This window comes from Syngnathoides biaculeatus, chromosome 10, assembly GCF_019802595.1.
Source record: "Syngnathoides biaculeatus isolate LvHL_M chromosome 10, ASM1980259v1, whole genome shotgun sequence".
Lineage (NCBI taxonomy): Eukaryota > Metazoa > Chordata > Actinopteri > Syngnathiformes > Syngnathidae > Syngnathoides > Syngnathoides biaculeatus.
The window spans coordinates 4922880-4945998 of record NC_084649.1 but is presented as its reverse complement, the minus strand read 5'-3'; the positions used below and the strand labels follow the sequence as shown (position 1 = coordinate 4945998).

General features: G+C 40.4%; 2 protein-coding genes across 5 annotated transcripts in view; both read left to right on the top strand.

Moving 5' to 3' along the window:
- ndrg3a (ndrg family member 3a) overlaps window positions 1-19023 on the top strand; it is a 55379-nt gene extending 36356 nt beyond the window's left edge. For 3 of the 4 annotated variants that reach the window (XM_061832423.1, XM_061832422.1, XM_061832424.1), the window contains 13 exons: window positions 7743-7848; window positions 7935-8055; window positions 8292-8354; window positions 8443-8503; window positions 10093-10179; window positions 10515-10571; window positions 10925-11028; window positions 11102-11167; window positions 11250-11301; window positions 11387-11434; window positions 14389-14424; window positions 14500-14551; window positions 17920-19023. In XM_061832423.1, coding sequence (XP_061688407.1) covers window positions 7743-7848; window positions 7935-8055; window positions 8292-8354; window positions 8443-8503; window positions 10093-10179; window positions 10515-10571; window positions 10925-11028; window positions 11102-11167; window positions 11250-11301; window positions 11387-11434; window positions 14389-14424; window positions 14500-14551; window positions 17920-18092 — 1026 coding nt within the window. In that variant the 3' untranslated portion in view covers window positions 18093-19023. Of the gene's footprint in view, window positions 1-1643; window positions 1982-7742; window positions 7849-7934; window positions 8056-8291; window positions 8355-8442; window positions 8504-10092; window positions 10180-10514; window positions 10572-10924; window positions 11029-11101; window positions 11168-11249; window positions 11302-11386; window positions 11435-14388; window positions 14425-14499; window positions 14552-17919 lie in introns of those variants that run through there. The other variant, XM_061832425.1, reaches the window with a different exon arrangement.
- An 897-nt stretch (window positions 19024-19920) lies between these two features.
- Window positions 19921-22918, top strand: sla2a (Src like adaptor 2a). Its single transcript, XM_061833000.1, has 8 exons — window positions 19921-20040; window positions 20224-20332; window positions 20448-20547; window positions 20629-20715; window positions 21535-21638; window positions 21733-21885; window positions 22137-22269; window positions 22405-22918. The coding sequence occupies exons 2-8, from the start codon at window positions 20260-20262 to the stop codon at window positions 22526-22528; spliced, it is 774 nt and encodes a 257-aa protein (XP_061688984.1). The 5' UTR covers window positions 19921-20040; window positions 20224-20259; the 3' UTR covers window positions 22529-22918.
- The last annotated feature ends 201 nt before the right edge of the window (window positions 22919-23119 follow it).

Genomic DNA, 23119 nt, shown 5'->3' with positions numbered 1-23119 from the left:
TGTGCCTTATCAGTGGTCATATTAAAAGCACCATGGCTGTGTGGAAAGTCAAGGCAATATGACTGCGCAGCACAACCTTGATAGAGGGTGTGGTGCTGGTGCTGCAGTCTTGTACTATTTATGACATCCCTGCTGGACCGAGGGTAGCGTGACTCAGCCTCCTCCACCCATGGGACTGCAGGGCTGTACTTAAGAACAAAGGGACATTTTATAGAGAAGTAAATGCTCAAATGTACACTTAAAAACATGTAACAATCAAAAGTTTTCTATATTTTTAACAATGTTTCATATATACAGTAGTAGTGGAAATTATTCAAAATATGCTTTGCAAAATCTACAAGACTGTAGACTCATCCTCTGTTCTTTTGGGCAGTTTTCTTTGTATTACTCTCTTTGTTGTGTAAACTTTATCACTGACAGTTTCCATTTGTTCTAAGCTGGCTGGCTGAAGGTTGACTCTAAATTGTATTGTGCATCTTTTTCCTTACATGCCAGTACAGAATGTAGATATTACACAGGTGGAAACATCCACTTCAGGAGGGGACCTTTGATCCTCTTGAGGTGGTCCACCACAAGGTGTTCAAAGAACTCCCTGACCATAGATGTCAGGGCATTTGGTTTCATAGGAAATCATTCAAAATAAACGTTGAAAACAAAACAACATTAGATAGCTCTGGCAACTGTTAATAACCCTGAAATAAACAATGCAGAGCATTTCTGTTTGCAGAATGCAAATGCTTACTGCAATATTTGATATGTGGAAATCTTGTTGTCATACTCCAAAAGTAGTGGATGATTGTGGCCATATTTTGGTTGTGAGACAAGGTTTTAGTCAGGCGTTTTTCCTGAAACGCAAAAGCTGTTAAACCTGGGAAAGGGATGCTTAATTACTTGTATAATTCCTTCCATTTTTAGTTCCGTGATGAAAACTGTACAAATCTTTTTGTCCATACAGATTTAGAACAACAGCGCCCTCTGTTGGTCAGTTTTATATACACTCGTGTTAGTGAACGACCAGGATTGCTGATGCATCGTCTGACTAATATGAGTCCCATATTTTTACATCAGACCCACCCATTGCTGCCGGCTATTGGCTACAGTTTTGAATGACGAGATTTTGATGAATGTCCCCCACTCTTAACTGTGTAGAGGACAAAAGAGAGAATTCAAAATCAATTATGACTAGCTCAAATGAGTCCCAAGATGGCCTGTGTTGAAAATTGATACGCCTGCATGTAATGTTATGCTGTAGTATTTTGTGACACAGTGAGTGTCTTAGCACAGAAATTTCAATCTCTGGCAAGAAATATTTCCAAAATAGCATCTGTTTTGTTTAAATACATACAAGGTGAAGACACTTTATATTCAGGTGGACATCATTTAGTTCAGAAGACCATGTTTTGCTGATGGAAGGGCTACTACAGGGCAAGTGTTTCAAAGTCACTCAGTGCTCCTCTCCAGTATTTAGATTGTCAACCAGCGGGACTGCATGATGTCAGCAGCCTTCCTATTTTCATGGAGGGCTTCTGCATCCTTTGCACCCCCTCTTTTTTTTCCCCCATGGCTCCACCCTCTCCCCACCTGACCCTCTGCAATCCAATTAGACGCATTGTAGGCTGAATGTGCGGATGGACACACTGTGACTACTAAGCACAGCCTGCATGTTCCCACTCCTCCCCGTCCGTCTCTTTGTCTCTCTTTCTCCCTCTCTGGGTTGGTCTGCATCCTCTGGTTTCATTCAGATTTGCCCATCTCTTCCTCACTCCTTGTGCTGCGTTGCTTTTCTCCCTCTTTCTGTCTTTTTGCTGCTCCTGCTGTCACCAAACGTAGATCCCTGCTTTCCTTCCAACCCCTCCTCCTCCAGAGCTCTTCAAAGCTGCCAGCACACACTCATATAGCATAACACAGCACTCTCCAGTGTGAGGAAACAATGTCAGCTATTCTGGATCTGGACCACATTGCTTGCTCTGAGAATGGAGTGGTGAGTGACAAATGCATCTTGATACACCTGACTGCATGGTTGCAGCTGAGCAGGTCGGGTATTTTAGGATAATTTTTGCTTTGGACTGGGGTGGGTTAATGTGTGATTTTGCCCAGAGACTCAGTAATAGCAGCTGGAAACGACGAAGCTTTTGGTGGTCCTTGTCACCACCTCCAGAAGACCCTTTTTTTTTTCTTTCATCAGCAGCTTTTAATATGGCATGACCATTTGGGGTGTTTGTGTGTGCATGCCCATTCTTGGAGATAGCTTAGTCTGGATAATGCTAAGGATGAAATGCCATGATATGTACAATTTTGTCCGGCTAAGAGATGTGCCTGCCAATGAAAGTCTAAAAGCCGGGTCATATATTTTTGGCTTTGTCTGAGGCTTTGTGCCTGTGTCAGTACCGTGTTTTTAAAATTGTGATTTTTCTTACCAGTGAATGTAAGAGATGGTTTCATTGTGTTCTTTTTTCCATCTTTACCAAAAGATGCACGGAGGTCACTGATCTCAACACATTGTAGTAAGAACACACTCAAATACAATGTAGCAGCTTCTTCCCTCGCCTCCAGAGGCCTTGAATCTGGACAAGCTTTGATGACATCTGCATAATGACTGTGCTGCTTTGAATGTTGTATTTGTGTCATAAGAAAACAGAATGACAGTTAAGTGTGTGTATGTGCATGTGTGTCCACATGTGGTTTGGCGGCTGCTGATTGGTCAGGCCTTTCTGCCTTGTAATGGTGCCCTCATGGGTGATTGATAGAGTCCATGCAGGGCGGGGTGAACAGGCAAGGAGGGGGATTGATAAGAGAGTGCGGGAAGGGGGACAGCATGACATACTACTCTCCATATTTTCTTCCACCTCACCCTCATTTAATAAATTTCTTACATTCCAGTTGCTTAGCATGATCTCCTGAATCACCAAGCTTGTGTAGGGTAGGCTTGCCCATTCATGACAGCCACACAAACAGTATTCACCTTGTTTTTCCTCTTGATCTGCAGTCGAAAAGCTCCACTCTTGAGTATTTTTTTTTCTCCATCATGATGCTGTACAGTATCTATCGTGTTGGACAGGAAATTGAGATGCAGCTCCCAGAGCAATTCTGCCTCTAAACCTTAACCTTGTCAATAGCTAAATGGGTATAGAAGGCCTTCTCCTCCTCTTTCATTTGAAACCCCTTTCCTCTTTGATTAGCCTCTTCTGTTTATTTATTTATGGCAACATAGCTTTTTGGGGAAGGCATAATATATTAGATTGTCTCTCTTCCCTTTTAGATGTCACATCCAGACTTCTCTTTGCTCCTGCATCTCTGTGTATTGCCATTTGCATTCAGGCTCTACTTCATCCAATCTTTTTTTTTTTTTTTTATGCCATACTCTTGTTCCCCCGTTTTCCTGGTGAGATGTACTTGGTTGTATTGGCCCATTTAAAGTGTATTTGTATTCTATTTGAGTATACCTCTTTATGTCTTTGTATATGTCATTGTGTAAAAATGAAAATGCTACAATATGACATGTTGTAGTTTCTCTGTGCCTGTAACAAGTTGTTCAACCACCTTCCACGCAAGTTATTTTGACTTCATTATATTTGAGAAGGCCCTATAGCCTCAATGACAGAAGCAGAATTTCTTAGTTTTAGTCCATCTCTGTTCGAAACGACACATTTACTAGGTGTACATATAGTTTCTAGTTTCCATCGTGTTTTGTTTTGCATAATTTTTGGGATTCAGACCTCGCCAATACACATGCAAAATGAAGTTATCTCATTCAATTGCTGTCAGTTGAGTGGAATTGATGTGTCCATCACTGATTTCTCATTCAAATTATTGCAGCCTTGTCCCTGAGACATTGGCAACTAACCTTCAGCAACTCAGTAGAGGTTGCAGCCCATGTCAATCATCTGGATGCATCCAGTTATGCAGTATATCCAATGATATCCATAAATATGGCAGTGTGTACCCGTCAGTGTTTGCGCTCGCTACTGATTTTTCTCTCTATTGATGTCCAGGGAGCTTTGAGACCAGGCAAGTGCAAAGACATGCCTGCCATTTCATGTCCAGTACATAGCTACCACATGAACTTACTTCATGCCATCCTCTAGGATGTTTAATTACGCAATCTTAGAAAGAATGCAACTTCAAAAGAATGCTTGAATCCTCACATAGTCACATCCTACCTCCTACACACTCCTTTAATTGACTATTTGCAATCCAGTGTCTTGAAATGACAAATGTCTGCTGAGCTATTTGCTCTCATCTTGTGTGACTAAAGCAGGTCTTCCTTGTGCTCAATTCAAATAAAACTGATGAATAGAGTGAAGTTTGTGTGAGCTCTCTGAATTTTAATGCATCCCACTGCAATGTTACCCCATGAAGTGTTTTTTTTTTTTTTTTTTTTTTTTTTCTGTGTCATACTTGTGAAGGAGCTGTGATTTTCAATTGTCACATTTAAAAGGACATTTTTCTTGATGGAAAAATATTTGTCCAATAGCTCATTCAGCGTTTTGTTTGTACAAGGTCATAGAAGAGGTGGTTGCTGGAGAGGAGTGCATGCTTTGGATCCTTAAAACGAAGCTTTAAATATGCAAATGGTTTGGTCGACTGGTATATCTCAACAATGTATCCTGTTATTCTGAGAATAAAACAACCTTTCTGTTAAAATTTAATGACTGTAGGGGGACTGTCACTCACTGAACGATCAGACGCCATAAAAATGTCCCGTGACTATATTTTTGATTTACTGTTGTCAGGTAGAAGTTGTTGGCTCAATGACTCATATTAACCATCCAGCTTACAACTGTCGAGTTCTTTGCAGTTTGTGAAAGTGCACGACTGACCAGTGGTCAAGCAGAACAACATACTTATTCACTTAACCCTTGGTAAAGTTTTTTTTTTTGGGGGGGTTGGGCTACATTCATTTTTATATCGTTTATATATAGGTCTATTTTGCACTGAAAACTGTTAACATTGTTTATTGAAAAGTAGTCCAAACGTTTTTTCACTCACAACAGGGATGAGAATTTTGCGCCGATCGGCGGATTTCCGACTTTTTCACACCAAAATGACCATTCTCGAGATAAGCGCGAATCCGTTGAGAAAATTTCAGGGGGGTGGGGGTGTATCATGCGCCTGCCTCTCGGTGGTGGACTCCGAGCTGCAAATTCAGCTTAGTGCTAGCACAAGCACGACTATCATATGCCGTTCTAACTTGCTCGGTAGTGTAAATATTTGCATTTTGCAAAATAAACAAAACTTTTTGCGGCAGATTACTCGATTGGACAACAGAGTTATACAGTATAACGATCCAATCGTGTTAGTGGTTAATCGAGTTTCACCATTGCCATGTACATGTTCTCGGTTCTCAGAAATCACAGTGTAACTTGTTAGTTAGCCAAGTAATGGGGTGGAACAGTTGGCAGAAGGTCTCTGGTGTTCTGTGTGATAGAAGAGTCTCCGCTAGGATGAAGGGAAAAGAGACAACAGGAAGCTGAATTGTAGGTGGCAGAAATGAAGACGTTGAGGTCCTCTCTAGGAGTGAGCAGGTTTCTTAGGATTAAATGAGCTCATTAGAGGGACAGCCAAAGTTGAATGTTTTGGAGACAAGGTTCGAGAAAGCAGACTTGGATGGTTTGGACAGGGACGAGAGCGTGAGTATATTGATGGAAGGGTGCTGAGGATGGAGCTGCCAGGCAAAAGAGCGAGAGGAAGACCAGAGAGAAGGTTGATGGATGTGGTGAGGGAAGACATGAGGGCAGTTGGGGTTAGAGAGGAAGATGCACGAGATGGGCTTAGATGGAAAAAGATGACACGCTGTGGCGACCCCTAATGGGACAAGCCAAAGGGACAAGAAGAAGAAGATGATGATGAATGGTATCAGAAGAGTTTTTAAAGTCCATGAGGACTCCATGAATATATTTATTATGCATGACTTTTGATTAGATCTGTAACGATACACAAAGTTAACGATTCAACGCGTACCAAAATTTCTAAACCACAGTTTGATGCATATTGCTTTTTTTCGGTATTCTTTTAAATTTTTTATTTTGTAGGGGCGAGGGGGATGGAGAGCAAAACCTGGACTAGTTATTTGGAACACTCACAGTATTTATACATGATTGTTTAAAAAAAAAAATCATACCAGAGTTACTCTGTTGTAACCCAGAAATTAAATAGAGAGCGAGAGAGATTCATTGTGCTCTCACAAAGTGACTTGTCGCAAAGAGCTTTTCAATTGTTTTTGACAACTGAGGAAGCCGTTAAATTGGTCTGGTTTTGAAAAAGTGTGCTTATCTCCATCTTTATATTATGCAATGACCCTGGCTATTTTTATCATGTTGGCTACGATGGCAGTTTGAAATGAATTATTGCAAATATATGTGAGTGGTTTGACTCGCTACTCAATCTGTCAATATCACAGAAATCAATCAGTGAATGTTTTTATTATTTTTTAGCATTTTTATATGTTAAAAATACTAATTCTGTTGTCTTAGTTGTTCAATGGAACTAATAATGTATTTTTCTTTTAACCTGTCCTGTTCAGATGAATGGCCCTGCAGAAGGCTGCATCTGTATGCCTTCTGTGCTGGAACAGTTTGTCTATGTAACAGTGGAGTTTGAAATACTCCCAATTAATTTTTTTTTTTTTTTTTATAATTTTTGTTAAATATGCCGATGTTTATTGAAAACTGATTTTTGGTATGGACAGAATAGAAAGGACAAGGTTAATAGAGGTGCGAGCTACGGCAGATTGGGCAGGGGTGCCCAATGTGTCGATTGCGATTTTCCAGTCGATCTCTGAGGCAGTTATGGTCAATCGCGACTGCATGCCCCCCCCAAAAAGAAAACCTCATCCATCTCGTCGCTTGTTTTTGGTGTGGCCAATACGTCGATCGCGCAGGTGATTGATTGACATTCAGTTTGGCCAATCCTGGCCTCTTCTGACATGTCACTTGCATGTGCACATAATGGTGGGCTCTAGTAAGCTGGCTTCCTCCAGTCTGTGTCTTGCTTTCTCTACGTCATTCGCTGCGATGTGCCCCCCACCGCGACAACGATAGACGATATACTCGGCCCCACCAACCTCCTTTTAAATAAAGGGTATCTAAATTCTGAACCTCCGTTTTCTTAGCAGTCCTCAGCATAGACTCAAATGAACATTTGACTCTGGGTTCTTACGAACCAGGATCATTATCAAAGTCTATGAATTAAAAGGCAATTTGTGTGAAACTAACTTTTAGCTCAATGTTTTTTTCCCCATGTCATCGGCTCCTACCTATGTTTGACGACTCAATCATCGGTACAAAATTACAACTAACTGTTTACCTTGTTAGCTGCCTGAATGTTGGTATATCGGACATTGTTTCACTCACCGAAATGACTGAAAGTTGACTTCAGTGCAGTGCGGACTAAGGCTAGGAACATGGTGGGACATCAGAATTCTATACATCGTGAAAGCCTCCTTAGCACAATATCTTATTCTAAGTGTTTCACTGAGGCAAAGGTAATTAATTTTAACAAAGTTAAAAACACACTTTTGTTCACTGTCACCAATGGGCACAATCACGTCTTTGTGGGCGTTTTTCTTCGTTGGTTTTTGTCACTTTTTCTTTGGGGCAGCGGACTGTAGGCTTCGAAACTGGGAGCCAAAAATATAAATTAAATTTGAACAATTCCAGGAGAACCGGAATGGTAGTCATGGTTCCAAACGATTCTCAATGACCAACCCTAATCTCTGTACGGTCTCACATCTGTTGCTGTAGGAGCATGACATTGAGACTCCTCATGGCGTTCTTCACGTGACAATGAGGGGCGTTCCCAAGAGCAACAGACCCATCATCCTCACCTATCACGACATTGGCCTCAACCGTGAGACAACTGAACTTTTCCCTATATGTTTGATGAAATTATTTAAACTTTCAACTGATTTCCATCCTTCACTTGCACCTTTCCAGACAAGTCATGCTTCAACACTCTGTTCAACTATGAGGACATGCAAGAGATCACACAGCACTTCGCCGTGGTTCACGTGGATGCACCTGGTCAGCAGGAGGGCGCACCTCCATTTCCCAGCGGGTGGGTGTCGGAGTAGTTATGCATGTGCTGATAACGGTGATCACATAGATTTTTATGCAAATCGACGGGTTGCGCCATATACATTTATTTGGACAATGGATGATGAATTGTAGTGACAAAGTGAGCTGTGCTCTCATTTACAAACATTTACAACATGCCGATTAATTTGCTCATAAAGAACTGACCATGGCAGGTTCACGTGCTCATTTCTGATCAGCCGTTTCATCTGTCCCCAGCTATCGCTATCCAACTATGGATGAGTTGGCTGAAATGTTGCCTTCTGTAATGACTCAGCTCAAGTGAGTACCACTTGAAAATGGTTGATTAATAGTTGGGTCTACATTGATTTACAGTTTAGTCTTGTTGTAACTTGTGGTTTCCCTGTAGGGTCAACAGCGTTATTGGGATTGGCGTGGGAGCAGGCGCATACGTTCTCTCCCGCTTTGCTGTGAGTCCTCACCTACACTGGGACATCCATCCACCTTGCTGCTTTTCTTTTTATTCTTTCCATTCATTCTTCCCAAATCTCTCAGCCTATGTCTTATTTGTTATTGCCAATGCAGTAGTGTTCAAAATAATAGCAGTCTAATATGACTAACCAGATAATTCCACATTTTCAGTATGTTTTATTGCTACATGTCAAACAAGTTGCCAGTAGGTGCAGTAGATTCTCAGAAAACCAACAAGACCCAGCATTCATGATATACACGCTCTTAAGGCTCCACAATTGGGCAATTTGGTGAATGGGTGTTTTTAAAAAAGAAATTGCAGTGTGACATTTAATCATGGAGGTCATAAATTTTGTGAAAAACCCCTGTGAATCTGGTGACCACTATTTAAGGATGAAGCCAGCAACTGAACATGCATTTCTCCTTGAAACTCGGTTCGGTTTGCCAATGTCAAAATACTTAAAGAGGTCATTCCCTTAAAATGGGGGTTTCAACAAGACAATGACCCCAAACACACTAGTAAACATGCAAAGTCTAGCTTCCAAACCAACAAAGTTAATGTCATGGAGTGGCCAGCCCAATCCCCGGACCTTAATCTAATCGAGAATTTGTGGGGTGACATCAAAAATGCTGTTTCTGAAGCAAAACCAAGAAGTGTAAATCAATTGTGAACTGTCGTTAAGGAATCTTGGAGTGGAATAACAACTGAGGTGCCACTGGTTGGTTGATTCCATGCCACACAGATGTGAACCAGTTCTTAAAAAAAAAACTGTGGTCATACAACTAAATATTCGTTTCGTGTTTCAAAGGATTGAAATATCCTAGAAAAAAAAGTTTGTACAAAATAATTTTGAGCTTGTAAATTCAATTGCTATTTTTTAACACACCCCCTTCAACAAATTACCCAATTGGACAGCCTTAAGAGCGTGTATATCTTCAATGCTGGGTCTTGTTGGTTTTCTGAGAATCTACTGCACCTACAGGGAACTTGACATGTCACAATAAAAAATATACTGAAAATGTGGATTAATCTGGTTAGTCACATTGGACTGCTATTATTTTGAACACTACTATATGAGGCTCTTCAAGGCCACACATCGTTAGTTTAATTTTTAATCAGAATGAAGATTGCTGCAAATCTGCAGATGCCTTTTGTGCGTTAAGAATATGTGGGCATTTTGAAATGCATACGTCTAAGAGGACAAGGATTATAGAAAATCGTACAGTTGCATAGGGACAGTTCGGTCGAGTTGTACATCTGCCAACAACAGCCAAAATAATACGCATAATGGTAGACTGGTAACTCTCTGAGTGTGTAAACTAAGTAATTGTGAAGGGTCTTCAATTGATATAATGTAGGCATTGTTGCAAAATAATGTGCACCTTCACTTTTGCATGCTAATTTATTTTAGCTGCTTTGAAAACTCACAATTATCTGTTGACTTGATTCATGATCAAGCCTCAACTGCACTCAGGGTGGTGCATGTTTCACAAGAGCATGCACCTAACAGACTGGACAGCATCCTTGTTTGTCGCAATAAATCCTCTCCCTTGCTATCACCTCTGATGTTGGTTCTTCTCTTTGCAGCTGAACAATCCCAATCTGGTGGAGGGACTGGTGCTCATCAATATCGACCCATGTGCTGAAGGTTGGATTGACTGGGCAGCTTCAAAAGTCAGTATGACTGTGGTACCCTTTGCAACACTTGAATTATTTACCAGCCAAGCTCTGTGCTCGACTGTCTTTGAACACCATCTTGTCTTTGTGTCCTAGTTTCTACTTTTATGTCTATAATTTTCCATGTTTTAAGAGGTAAATTGTATTTATTCTGTTACTGTTTTTTTTTAATTAGCCCTCTAGATTAATCATTTTATTATATATATATATATATATATATATATATATATATATATATATATTATATATATATATATCTCAAAAGTAGCAGCTTCTCAGTATAAGAGGGCCTCTTTCCTTTTGTTAAATCGCTTCCTTCTTCTGGTCCTCAGCTCTCTGGATGGACTAGTAACCTGGTTGATGTTGTCATGGCTCATCATTTCAGCAGTGTGAGTTTTTGCATTATTTCCCCAATTTATTATACTTCTGCTGTTGCTATTAGTCAATTTAATAGGGCAGTCTTGTAATGGCTGTCTTTGATTATTTCTGATCTAATCGGACTGGGGTTGTTCTATCAAATACCACACATTTAGTTTTTTTTTTCTAATATATATGACCTACTTCACTAAATTTCCCGGGACAATTTCATTTCATCTTGCTGGTAGACATTTATTCTTTCTGTCCTCTGATTACTTGTGGGGAAGCTTGACAATTATGAATCCCTCTATCATTCTTTGCTGAAGCTGTTCTACAGCAGTACTTTGTTTTGACATGTCTGCAATCAATCTACTCTGTTACCTAGGATGAGCTAACAGAGAACCAGGAGCTGATCCAAACTTACCGGTTGCATATCGCTCAAGACATCAATCAGGACAACTTGGCCCTCTTCTGTGGCTCTTACCAATAGTATGATGAACTATATTATTTTATGTGTTTCCGAATTTTTTCTGTAAGTCAACTAGCATTCTCATTTCAACAGTCGCCAGGACCTGGACATCGAACGGCCCATCGTAGGTTTGAATGAGCATGCCGTCAACACACTAACGTAAGCCTTCATGGCTGCTGTTACGGTTTTATTTGAGCCATGGAATTTTATCCTTAGATGATTATATATTTATCCTTTCCAGGTGCCCTGCTTTGTTGGTAGTTGGTGACACATCACCTGCTGTGGACGCTGTGGTAAATTAGACATCTTAGTTGCCATGCTCAAGGCTTTTTTGTTTTATTATTAAATATAGCTATCAATCCAAATATACTCTTTCAGGTGGAGTGCAATTCCAGGTTAAATCCAACAAAGACCACTCTGCTGAAGGTGAAAAGTTTTAGAATTTTATTTTTTATTTTTTTTTTTTTTTGCAGTTTAATTTTTAAATGGAAAAACAAGAAACGATTAACAATGCAGTGGAAACTAAAAAGATGGACCCAAAAATCTCTTGTGGTGTGATGGTTGACCTTTAATTTGTCTGGATTTTGAAAATATATTAAATTTACTTCCCATGGGCTCACCGCCATTGGGAGGGGCCATAGATATGTCACCTCTTTGGCAAGGAAGCCTGAACTGGTGTGTGAAGTTGTGAGGTTCCGACAAGATGTCGGCCGTCTCCGCACACTGCTTGGGCTCTGGTGCCAGTCATCTTGAGAAAGGTGAGTCTCTCTTCCACTCTGGAGTTCCCCATGGTCGGAGACGCCGAGCAGGTGTGGGTGTACTTATTGCCCCTGAGCTCGACGGCTGTATGTTGGGATTCACCCTGGTGAACGAGAGGTTAGCATCTCTCCGGTGTTCTGTTATCGGACTTCTGTGCTCATAATGGATTGTCCATAATGAACACCATGTTCTTCAAGCATCAGTATGACCATATGTGCACTTCTCACTAAGACACTGTAGGTCACGGTTTTATGATCGACTTTGTGGTTGTGTCATCGGACATGCAGCCCCATGTCTTTGATACATGGGTGAAGAGGGGCAGGAGCTGTCAACTGATTACCAACTGGTGGTGAGTTGACTCCAATGGTGGGAAATGATTGTCTTCCAACTTGGCAGGCCCAAACATATCGTGAGGGTCTTCTTGGAACAGTTGACAGAATCTCCTGTCAAAGGAGTTTTGACTCCCTCCTCCGGCAGAACCTCACACACATCTCAGGAGTGTGCAATTTTCTTTGCCTCCATTGCTGAGGTGGCTGACCAGAGCTCCGGCTGTATGGTAGTGTTTGCCTGTTGTGGCGGCAATCCCTGAACCAGTTGGTGGATACCAACGGTGAGGGATGCCATTAAGATGAAGAAGGAATCCAATCATGCCTTTTTGGCATCTGGGATTCTTGAGGCTGATGGGTACTGGTTGGCCAAGCGGAATGTGGCTTTGGTGGTCGCTGAGACACAAACTCAAGTTTGGTAAGGCCTTGGAGATTGTCTTCCGGATAGCTTTGAGGAAATCATGATCCACCATCTGGCATCACAGGAGGGGGAAGCAATGAACCATCAACACTGTACACAGTAAGAATGGGGTCCGGCTGAGCTGGACTCTGGATCTCCATCTCACACCGGATAGGAGTGGTTCACAGCAGAATGTGAAGCGGGTGGGATGAAATTTTGAACCTCCAAATTTGAGACCATGGTCTCAGTCGGAAAAGGGTGGCGTTCCCTCTCCAGGTCGGGGATGATAGCCTGCTCCAAGTGGAGGAGTTAAAATATCTTGGGGTCTTGTTAACGAGCGAGGGAAGAGCTGTTGGTCGTGACAGAAAGAACAAGATCCAAGATGCAAGTGGCCGAAATAAGTTTCCTCTGAAGGGTGTCTGGCCTCTCACTCAGAGAGAGGGTGAGAAGCTTGGTCATCCAGAGGAGTTCAGAGGAGAGCCTCTCCTCCTGTTCATTGAGGGTAGCCAGATGAGGTGGCTCAGGCATCTGTTTAGGATGGCTCCTGGACCCCTCCCTGGTGTGGTGTACTGGGCATGTCCCACAGGGAGAAGGCACCGAGGATGACCCTCCATACGCTGGGGAGACTACATCTCTCAGCTTTCCTGGGAATGTCTCTGGATCCTCTCAAAAGAGCTAGAAGACATTTGATGTTCTGCTCTATTTAGGTACCTTCTAAAAGGGTTTGAACAATGATCCCCCTAAAAGAGTAAAGTTCAAGGCCTCGGTTTCCACCAGCGTCTGTCATTTTGATTTCAAAATTGACACAATTGACACAACCAACTAGTTTCCGTGGTGGCATAGGAATGTGTTGTCAAGAGAAAATGAAATCTAAGTTATTACTTCATGAATGGTGAAGAGCATTCACAAGTATTATTCTGTCACCAAAACAATATCCATCCATCCATTTTCTTGAACTTGTTGCCAGCCAATCATAGGGGGCACACAGACAAACAACAATCAAACTTAGGGGCAATTTAGAGTGTCCAATTAATGTTGCATGTTTTTGGGATGTGAGAGGAAACCGGAGTGCCTGTAGAAAACCCACCCAGGCACGCAGAGAACATGCAAACTCCACACAGGCGGGGCCGGGATTGAACCTCGCTCCTCAGAACTATGTGGCCAACACTCTACAGCGGCTCCGCTCTGCCGCCCCAAAACAGTATTTTATTTATTCTAAAAATTTGATTTCCTCTCCTTTTATTCCTTCCACATTTCTTAACATGACCTCATTTACCTTATCTTAGAAAATATTTTGCACATTCTTAAAATCCCTACTTTTCACGCAGTTCAGCATTGAAAGAGATCTAATTGAAATGAATAGATATTACATATATATTTCAGAATTTAATGCACAGTACTTCCAGATTTCACAACTTATTCAACTGATTAAATCATTCCATCTTCCACCTGAAGTTGAAGGCTAGGCTTGCTCATTCAAGACATCCTAGGTACTACTGTTCACTGTGCCAAAGGCCCACATTTTAACAACAAAATTCCCAAATTAAGAGAGAATTTACGTTTATGTCCTCTTTACGCATTTCTTGCCTCATTATAAAACCATTCCAACTTCAAGTCCCACGTTCTTCATTTCAACAACACAATTAATTACACAATATTTCAAGTTCAGCTCTACACCATTCACAGAATTTGCCATCTCCAGTTATTACCGGTATTTGTACTGCCCGGCGTAGGTTAGTGATATGACTTGCATACAAATTCGGGTTATGCTGCAGCTGAGGGAACGGAACTCTGTCATAAACAGAGAATCCCTTTTTGTTTATTAATTGTTTCTGACAATTGCTTAGCATTGATTATTGTTGACTCAAACCAATTGCATTTCTTGACTCTCGTAGATGGCTGATTGTGGAGGCTTGCCCCAGGTTGTGCAGGTAGTATTTTGTCTCTTGAAGACACATTTCGTATCGCCATTTTGGCTTCTAACCTCTCACATTATTGACTCACAGCCGGGGAAACTTGCCGAGGCCTTCAAGTACTTTGTCCAGGGAATGGGCTACAGTAAGTATGCTTGTCTTTCTTTGATTGTCAAACATCTTAGGACTTAAAAAAAAATGCTTCAAACAAGTTCAACACCTTTGACATACATGTACATGTGGTTACACTGTCGTTCAATTCACTTCCTGTTGACACGAATGTACGTTATGTCTTATGTACCTAAGAAGAAGATTGTTATCACGCTTGTAAATTCTTGCGCATCAGCATTGATGCATTTTGGGCTGTGGACAATTTTTTATTTATTTTTCTGTCAGCCTGGTCACAAACGACCAGGTTTTGCTGCCTGCACACCAACAGACGCTAATGCGGTTTCCTCTCTGCTCTCTACAGTGTTCAGTAGACCTGGTAACTCTAAGTAGGTGAGGTGTGAGCATGACTGAAATGATGTGGACAATCAATGTACCGAACAATATTTCAAGTCCAACATAATAAGTACTCTTTTTGTTTGGTGTGCCTACCTTTTCTGTCAAAACTCTCATAGCAGTGCAATGTTCAAGTTGCCAAGTTGTCATTTGTAAAAACTAAACTAAATGTGCGTGTTAGTGTATGTCCTCTGAACGATTGAAGTTCAGAGTGCTGAAGCTATGTGAAAGCACTAAGTCATGTGGAACACAGTAGATGGTCTATCAAACTATATATTCAGCTGTTCCGTCTGAGTAAGACATTCATTTTTTGACAACTGTCCCATACACTGACTGGAGACTTTACACGAGATGCCCTTCTAATATTTTTGCCACTTTCATAAAGTACCCATAATACTCTTTCAATGCCCCCCCCCACCACACCCTCATTTTCTCCTATACCTATGTATAACGTGGACCAATGATTTTTTTACATTTTGGGGGGAGGGAAGAAAGGTGAATTGTGCATTATACACAAAGTTATGGTAAATGCTGTTTAAAATCTGTGCTTCTTTATCTGACCTGAGTCTGCAGATCTCTGAGCCAGAATGGATTTATATCCCATTAATATTTCTTTAATGTATTCAGGATCTAACCTATTCAGTGATTTGTAGACCAGTAACAGAACCTTGCAGTTTCTCAGCAAGTCTACTTAGAGATATAAACGTGGGTGAGCTTCTCCTGATTTCCTTGGAACATGCAAACCTTCACTCTGGATATGTTTTTCAGCAGGTAGAATAGAAAAATGTGTTTTGGTGATTGATTCGATATGACTGCTCAAAGTAAGATCCACATCTACTGTATCAGCACACAAAGGTTATTTCGTAATGGGAGTATATTAGGTGTATCAACACCAATCCAGCTATTCATGTTCAGAACATCCAAAGGTACAATGTAGATGTTTTGAAAGTGACCTTTATATATAAAGACTGACCTATATTTCAAACCTGCTCTACTAAGATTCTACTAGATGTGCTATGCATTTGGAGCTGCTTTTTTCATCATTACAAATTATGGTAAACACGTGGAGACATGTTTAATATGAGGTATGAAGTTGTGTTTGCGTCATTCGGGATAAATTTGAGCTTCTGATTCTGCCCTTGTATTCCAAAATCCCCGACTGCGAGAGAGGCACCCTTTGGTGCTGTGCTTGAAATGCCGCTGAGTCCTCCTGTTGAGCAAATGCCACTGTAGGATTAGCTGAGATTAAAAAGTTTTCAACCTGAGAAAGTATGGAAAGTAAATCTTAACACCTCAGCATGCTTGTGAAAGCTACTTTTGGCTCATTAACACAATGCCACTGTGGGAAATGCTACAAGGCAGAATGTAGGCTGAGGAAAAGTCTAATAAGCACTCATTGTCATTTCTTTTTGTCCAATACCAATACTGAGTCACAAATATAAAAGGTGGACTGAAACAAGCAAACCTTTCCAACATTTTTTTTCTTTTTCTATCTTTCTTTCTTTAATCATCGCTTACAGTTCCCTATGTCCTTCTCAGTCACCTGAGCAACGAATCAGGTACCAGGGTCTCTAAAAAGTTGCCCGACTGGAAAGCTTTGACGCCATATGGCCTCAGAACACCCCGTGGTAGATGAATGGCATGCAGGGTACAGTGGGAGCAAAGAGTATGTGAACCGTTTTAGATTTCTTGAATTTTAGTATACATTGGTCATCAAATATAGTCTACATCTCCTGTCCATTACATAAATAATTGTTTTCATATGTTTGTTAAAAATACCAAGTAGACAATCACAGAACATGGACGAAAAAGTCGGTGAACCCTTGTCTTGAATAAAATGGAGTTGATCCTGGTTTGGTCGCAATCGAACATTTCCTGTCGTTACAGATCAGACATGCACTACAGTCATGATGTGTTTTGGAACTTTCCTCCTTTCAAAACCTGGAGTTCAGCACAATTCCCGCTATGTCTGCTGTCAGCTGTCAGGTTGATGCAATACAGTAGAAACATATATAAAGCTGGACAAGTAACAGCAGACATCCCAGGAATCTTGAACCGCAGCAATTTTGTAAAGTTGAATGGTCCACAATTCATTCTAATTGTTGTGCACATCTAATCTCTGACTACAGGAAACTTTTGGTTGACGTTATTGCTTCTTAGAGGAGGGTCAACTACTTACTTCCAGTCCTGTGAATGTTTACGTTCTTCTTCTTTTCCTTTCGGCTAGTCCCGTTAGGGGTTGCCACAGCGGGTCATCTCAGATGAACGTGTATTTGTTTTGCACAGTTTTACTCCGGATGCCCTTCCTGACTCAACCCCTCTGCATTTTAGCTGGGGAGAGAAGCTTACAGCACCTGGTATTCCCAGGCGGTCTCCCATCGAAGTACTAACCCGGGCTGACGAGATCGGGCGTTATCAGGGTAGCATGGCCGTAAGCCCTGTGAATGTTTACGTTATTTTCTATTAAAGTATGAAAACACAATTGTGGGGTTTTAGTTTGAATATACTTTTATTGAGATTTAGATGATCGGACTCAATTGGTTGTCCAGTGTATGCAGAAATGTAAGAAATTGTAAAATGTTCCCTTACTTTTCCTCCCACTGTACACACCGAAATCCTGTATCTGACACTGCTTCTGTTATTGTGTGTTGTTAATACAGGATCATTTCTGGCATATTTTGATGCACATTCATCCCGCTGTAGGAGACTAGATCCTTTAGCATGGACATTTTATTTTTGTTTTGCATGAACCGATGGTTATTTGATTTCAAAGGCTTTACTCTGTTGTTGTGATATCTCTTGTTTTTCAACAAAGACATGCATAATTTTTGTGAACCTCTTTTAATTTTTTTCCCTCCTTCATATTTGCAAATTGTTTGCATGTTTAGCACAGTACCTTGTTAGTGCTATTACATCAGACAATGCAAGTGTTCCCAATGTGCACCGGTTAGCCGCCTGCTTCTGCGTGGTCGCTATTTTTATAAATGTCTTTCTTTCTTTCTACTCCAGTGCCGTCTGCAGGAATGACTCGCCTGGCTCGCTCGCGCACCGCTTCTTCTTCAAGCACCACCTCCATGGACAGCAGTCGCAGCCGCCACAACCTGAACAGCCTGCTGGAGAACAACGCCCCTGCGGCGCTGGACTGCCAGGCTGGACCCCAAACCATGGAGGTGTCCTGCTAAAGTCGCCGCTTGTGTGTGCTTCCTTCCTTTGTAACTTATTGACCCTATCTGGTCCGCTTTCTCTTTCCTTCAATTCAGTGCCCGCTGGTTCTGTAAGGAACTACGTGATTTAGAAAAAGATGTAATAGCTATATAAACAAACATATATTCTTAAATATAATATTATAAAGACTACATTCCTTAACCATTAATACTGATATATTCAGATGTTAGGAACTCACCTTAATTGTATTTGTTTTTAGTTTGTTCCAAGGTGTACCGCCCATCAATGTTGTTAATACAAAATAACTGTTTTTGTCATTGTATGCTACAACACTTACTGTTTTAACCTGTGTCTTTACTTTGAAGTTTAAACATTCTGCCCCTATGGGCTCTGAACCACTATATGTTTGTGTTTTTAAATTGAATTGTTAGCTTAATAGTAAAATTACATTATCAGAAATCATTTTCGATGGCTTTTGAAGAACAAGAAAAAAAAAATCCACAAACAAGAATAATGATCGAATACCGATTCAATCTTACCAGGATTTGGATGACTGAGAATCTCCGTAGACATAAAGATTAAACCAAATTTTAGGAAACCACATTCGTATTTTTTAATTGATATTGTGACAGTAGGTTAAGAATGACTCGGCCAATTATGCTGTCAGACCAACAAAATGGAGCTACAGATGGAAGAGGGGTGGTCTGTACTAAATGTAAACTTAAAATGCCCGGTTTAAAAAAAAAAAAAAAAAAAAAAGCTTAGATATTTAGCATTAAAGAAAACGTGCTACTGCCTGTTTAACCTTGTTTACATTTAATTGTTTTCCCCCATTTATATTTATATGTTGTAGTTTTTTTGTTTATTTTAATGCAGTGTTTAAACAACCCGTGACATTCAGCCCAGGGGTTCCTCTCACTTGTCTGCTGACTCTTTTACTTACTCAATAAAGATGTAGAATATAAGAAGTGTTTCATGTGTTTATTTTCACTAACCTGATGCGCATAAATGAATTTGTAGATCAGTAATTTGAGTCTACTCTACTCTTGTTAATGGAAAAATAAGGTGACTATGGTGAGTTGTTTTCTAGCCACAGTTCTTATTTCCGCCGCATGCTCACCACTTGTCACAGACTCGGCTGTTTATATTTAGCACCGTGTTTCCCTTTTCTGTGCAAGAGATAAACTTAACTCAGGTGTCATGGTGTCATCTTAAAATCAATTTAATGCTCATAGTACTCACCATGGCGCACAGCTTATCTTTGCTCAAGAATGTACATGTGATGTTACATTATATTGCATTGACATGCAACAACCATATCATGCTTTGCTTTCATAATCTGATGTGCATTTATGGATTTGCCTGGATTTTGTTTACTTAAGTTTTTTTTTCTTTTTTTTTTTTTAGGTGAGAACTACTTCTTTAGTGATTAATTCAAAGGCCTACCAGTGTGATGCACATTTAAGAAATAAGATTGCTTAAAATACATCTGTTATCAATAATGATATTCATTTCTGTGAAGACAATGGTCAGTTTGACTTCACAAAATTATCAATATGCAACACTTTCTATGACTACAACTGGCATTTTTAAAAGATGACTTCTTTTTCTTCTTCGTTCTTCTTTTTGTGCTGTTGAAGATATAGATAACAAGAAGAAATATACCATAGGCCTTTAGACAAGACCTTCACACAGAATATTATACAGGAAGCTACAGCCACAAACACCCCCCCACACGTATTCGTAGCTGCAAAAACGTAGCAGCCTTCCTGGTTGCACAGCAGTGGTTGTGATTGATCTGTAGGTCTGACAGATAACGTGAGCTTCCATTTGTGTGCCTGTTTCTGCATGATGCAGATGAACAAATTTCAAGACAGCTTGGATCTGCTTATAGCACTGGGATAACTTTATAGAAAGAAAAAAAAACAGGTGGACTTACAAAACATTTGTATTTTGGGAGTGGGTGTAAGTATTTATTTATTTTTTTATCAATTACAATTTATCAAAGTACGTCAATGCATGTTGTCGTGGCTTCCTGTATCTCCAAGATTTATGGTGCCAATAAAATGCTGGATACTCTGACAACTAATCTGATTCAGAATATGTGTTGGAACGGATTTGAATGCATCTTTTCCAATCTCTTTGTAGCAGGAGCGCCTTCAAACCAGCACGAAGTTAAAGAAGATGGGGCTCTGCCCCTCCAGGTGCAGTTCTGACCACAGAGCCTTAGAAAATCCACCAGAGCCTCCTTCATCAGGTAGACTTCATCCGCCAGCTATCCATCCATCTACTGTTATGTACTGTGCGTCCACAATGCTTTCAACCCCTACATATGCAGTGCTCAAATGACAAAAATCCAACAATTTTTGCAGTCTCTGAGGAACCCTTGATTGTGTCCCTTTTTGACTTTCTGTCATTTGATGGAACGGAGTTGCTCATGACCATAGGGGAGAGACTTGGCATCATATCAGAGTATGTTTGTAACCTCTTGCATTTGGAAATCCACACAATTTCACGTCACGCAAAAATACTCACCACATATTTTGTCTGTAGCGATGGTAATGTTTTGAGGGTAAGATCCACCACCACAAGCCGAGAGATGTACGTTCCCAACAACTACACTGCCAAAGTGACACAAAGGTAAGCTACATAATTGTTCATCACAAAATGTTTATTACCTTTATTTTTTTTTTTAGCAGTTTATCAAGAAGTGGAAAGGAAAGCTTGTTGAAGACATGCATTGCACTTTTTTCCCCAAAATATTCTTAACCATCAGACAGCATGAATGTAAAAGGATGACTCCATGTAGGCGTATGATAAACCTTTAAAATAATAAATTATAACCTCACCTTAAGACATAAGTCACAAGTCATGATGGATGTGAATGAGGAGATGAATATTGCTGTTTGGTAGTGTTTGGGAAATGATTCTCTAAACAAATAGTTAAATAGTTGTCATCACACTTTTCCTCTTTGGTAGGTAATGTGGAGGCATTAAAAAAAAAGAAAACAGACAAACAAACTGAATGATGATGCTAAATTGGTCACCCACCTTATAAGGACACATATTATGCACATTTTTAATAATTTAAAAACAGTTTCCAGGTATGTACGTAAATAGCACGCGAGTGTTAAGTATTGTAATAAACGTTACACACCTTATTTTCTTTCTTGCCGATATTACCTGCCCGATATATTGCTAGGCCAGAACCTATTAAGACTAGAGAGACTACTCTTGTGATCTCATAAAGACAGCAAATGTTTTTCAGCACTTCATACACTGGATTATTTTTAGAACTAGTCAGCTGACAAAAGATTTATGCAAGCCATTATAAGGTCAAATTTTCCATAAAAGATTATCTCCCCTTTCTGTCTCAGAATATTTTGATCCAATACCGCATTGTCCAAGTATCATAATGAATTGAGTCGCACAGCTACTGTCTCCTGTGACCCGATCCAGGTGGCTGTTCACAGGTGTAAGCAGGCTGAAAGCAGAAGAGCTCCTCATGCAACCGCAAAACCACATCGGAGGCTTCTTGATCCGAGAGTCAGAAACGAATGCAGGTTAGCGCGTTGTCAGTTTCATGTTTAAAAAGGGTCCATTTTCATGGTCGGTTTTGTCATTTCACTTCTGTGTCTATCCTTTTTATTGCTCTAGATTGCTTCTCTCTGTCTGTCCGTTGGCGAGTGAGTGCTTTGTACTCAGATTGTGTTAAGCACTACCTCATCTTTCAACTCCAAAATGGCCGCGTCTACATAACTCCAAAACGGTCCTTCTCCTCGCTCAAGCGCCTGGTAGAACACTATTCAGGTTTGTAGGCTGCATGTTTTGCCTCAATACAAAATGTCAATACAAAAGTTTTTTTTCAATATCAACAGTTAATTGTAGTTTCTATAAAAAATTAAGATGTTATTGAACAGCAGTTGTTTTTTTTTTTGGGGGGGGGGGACATGGTATTTGCAAAAGTAATCCTCAAACCTGTCTAAGATTGATATTATGGATATAAACACAGACACACGACATATGCAAAAACTTCACCAGAAATCCTGCGATTTTTACAGAGTCTGCAGAAGGACTTTGCTGTCAGCTGACTGAGCCTTGCTTCATTCAGGGTTTAGACGTCTCCAGAGAGAACACGCTTGTCGTACCCCCAGTACACGGGAAGCCCACCAATAACTGGAAGGACATCAGCAGGTGGGCGCGGGACCAGTTTTTACTCCTACTGCAGGAAAGGTCCTGTTAGTGTCAAGCTCTGCCTGAGGTTCTGATGGCACAAAAGAACCAACAGTCGCAACTACCATATAAAAACTCTTCTAAATGTTTTTCCAGATCCATGATTCTAAAGAGGACGCGAACAGGGTCTGAAAACTCTTTGGTGAGCGAGGGCCTGAGGGAGGCCATCAGCTCTTACCTCCAGATGACAGAAGGGAACAATCAATGTTGGGACACTTGAGCTGAAAACTTCAATTTGGCTAGATTGTCTTGCAAAAACCCTGGACAAGACACAAAGTACGACATTTGACACACTAGTGTACCATATGTGAAAGCATTCCACACTGTGTACTTCCTTTAATATCATTTTATTTTACTATTGATGAAAAGTTCTGTGCTTAATTTATTATTGACTACTCTTTGAATGTATCACATTTATGTGTGAATGTTGAATGTTTGTGAAGTCATTTACTGTAGATTTAAGTCAGTGAATTCGCAGAACAAAAACAAGTTACACTCTGGACAAAATGTCAAATAAATACTGTAACTAATACTGTACGACACCACTTGGATGCAAGCAAGCGTACCTTTTGTGCGGACGGCACTAGTTCTTTTGCCAGCCGGAGCTCCTCCACCCCCCCCTTCCATTTCATTTTATTATTTTGTATTGAAGACCTGCAACAGTATTTCAGATAAATATATACTGTAAATCTGACTTCACTACTGCATTAGTGTATTGGTTAGTAATTAAAAATGAATGAATGAATAAAAAGGTTACTGATAGGTTAACATCTTAACCAATTTTTCAAAATATGAGAAACATGATGTGATG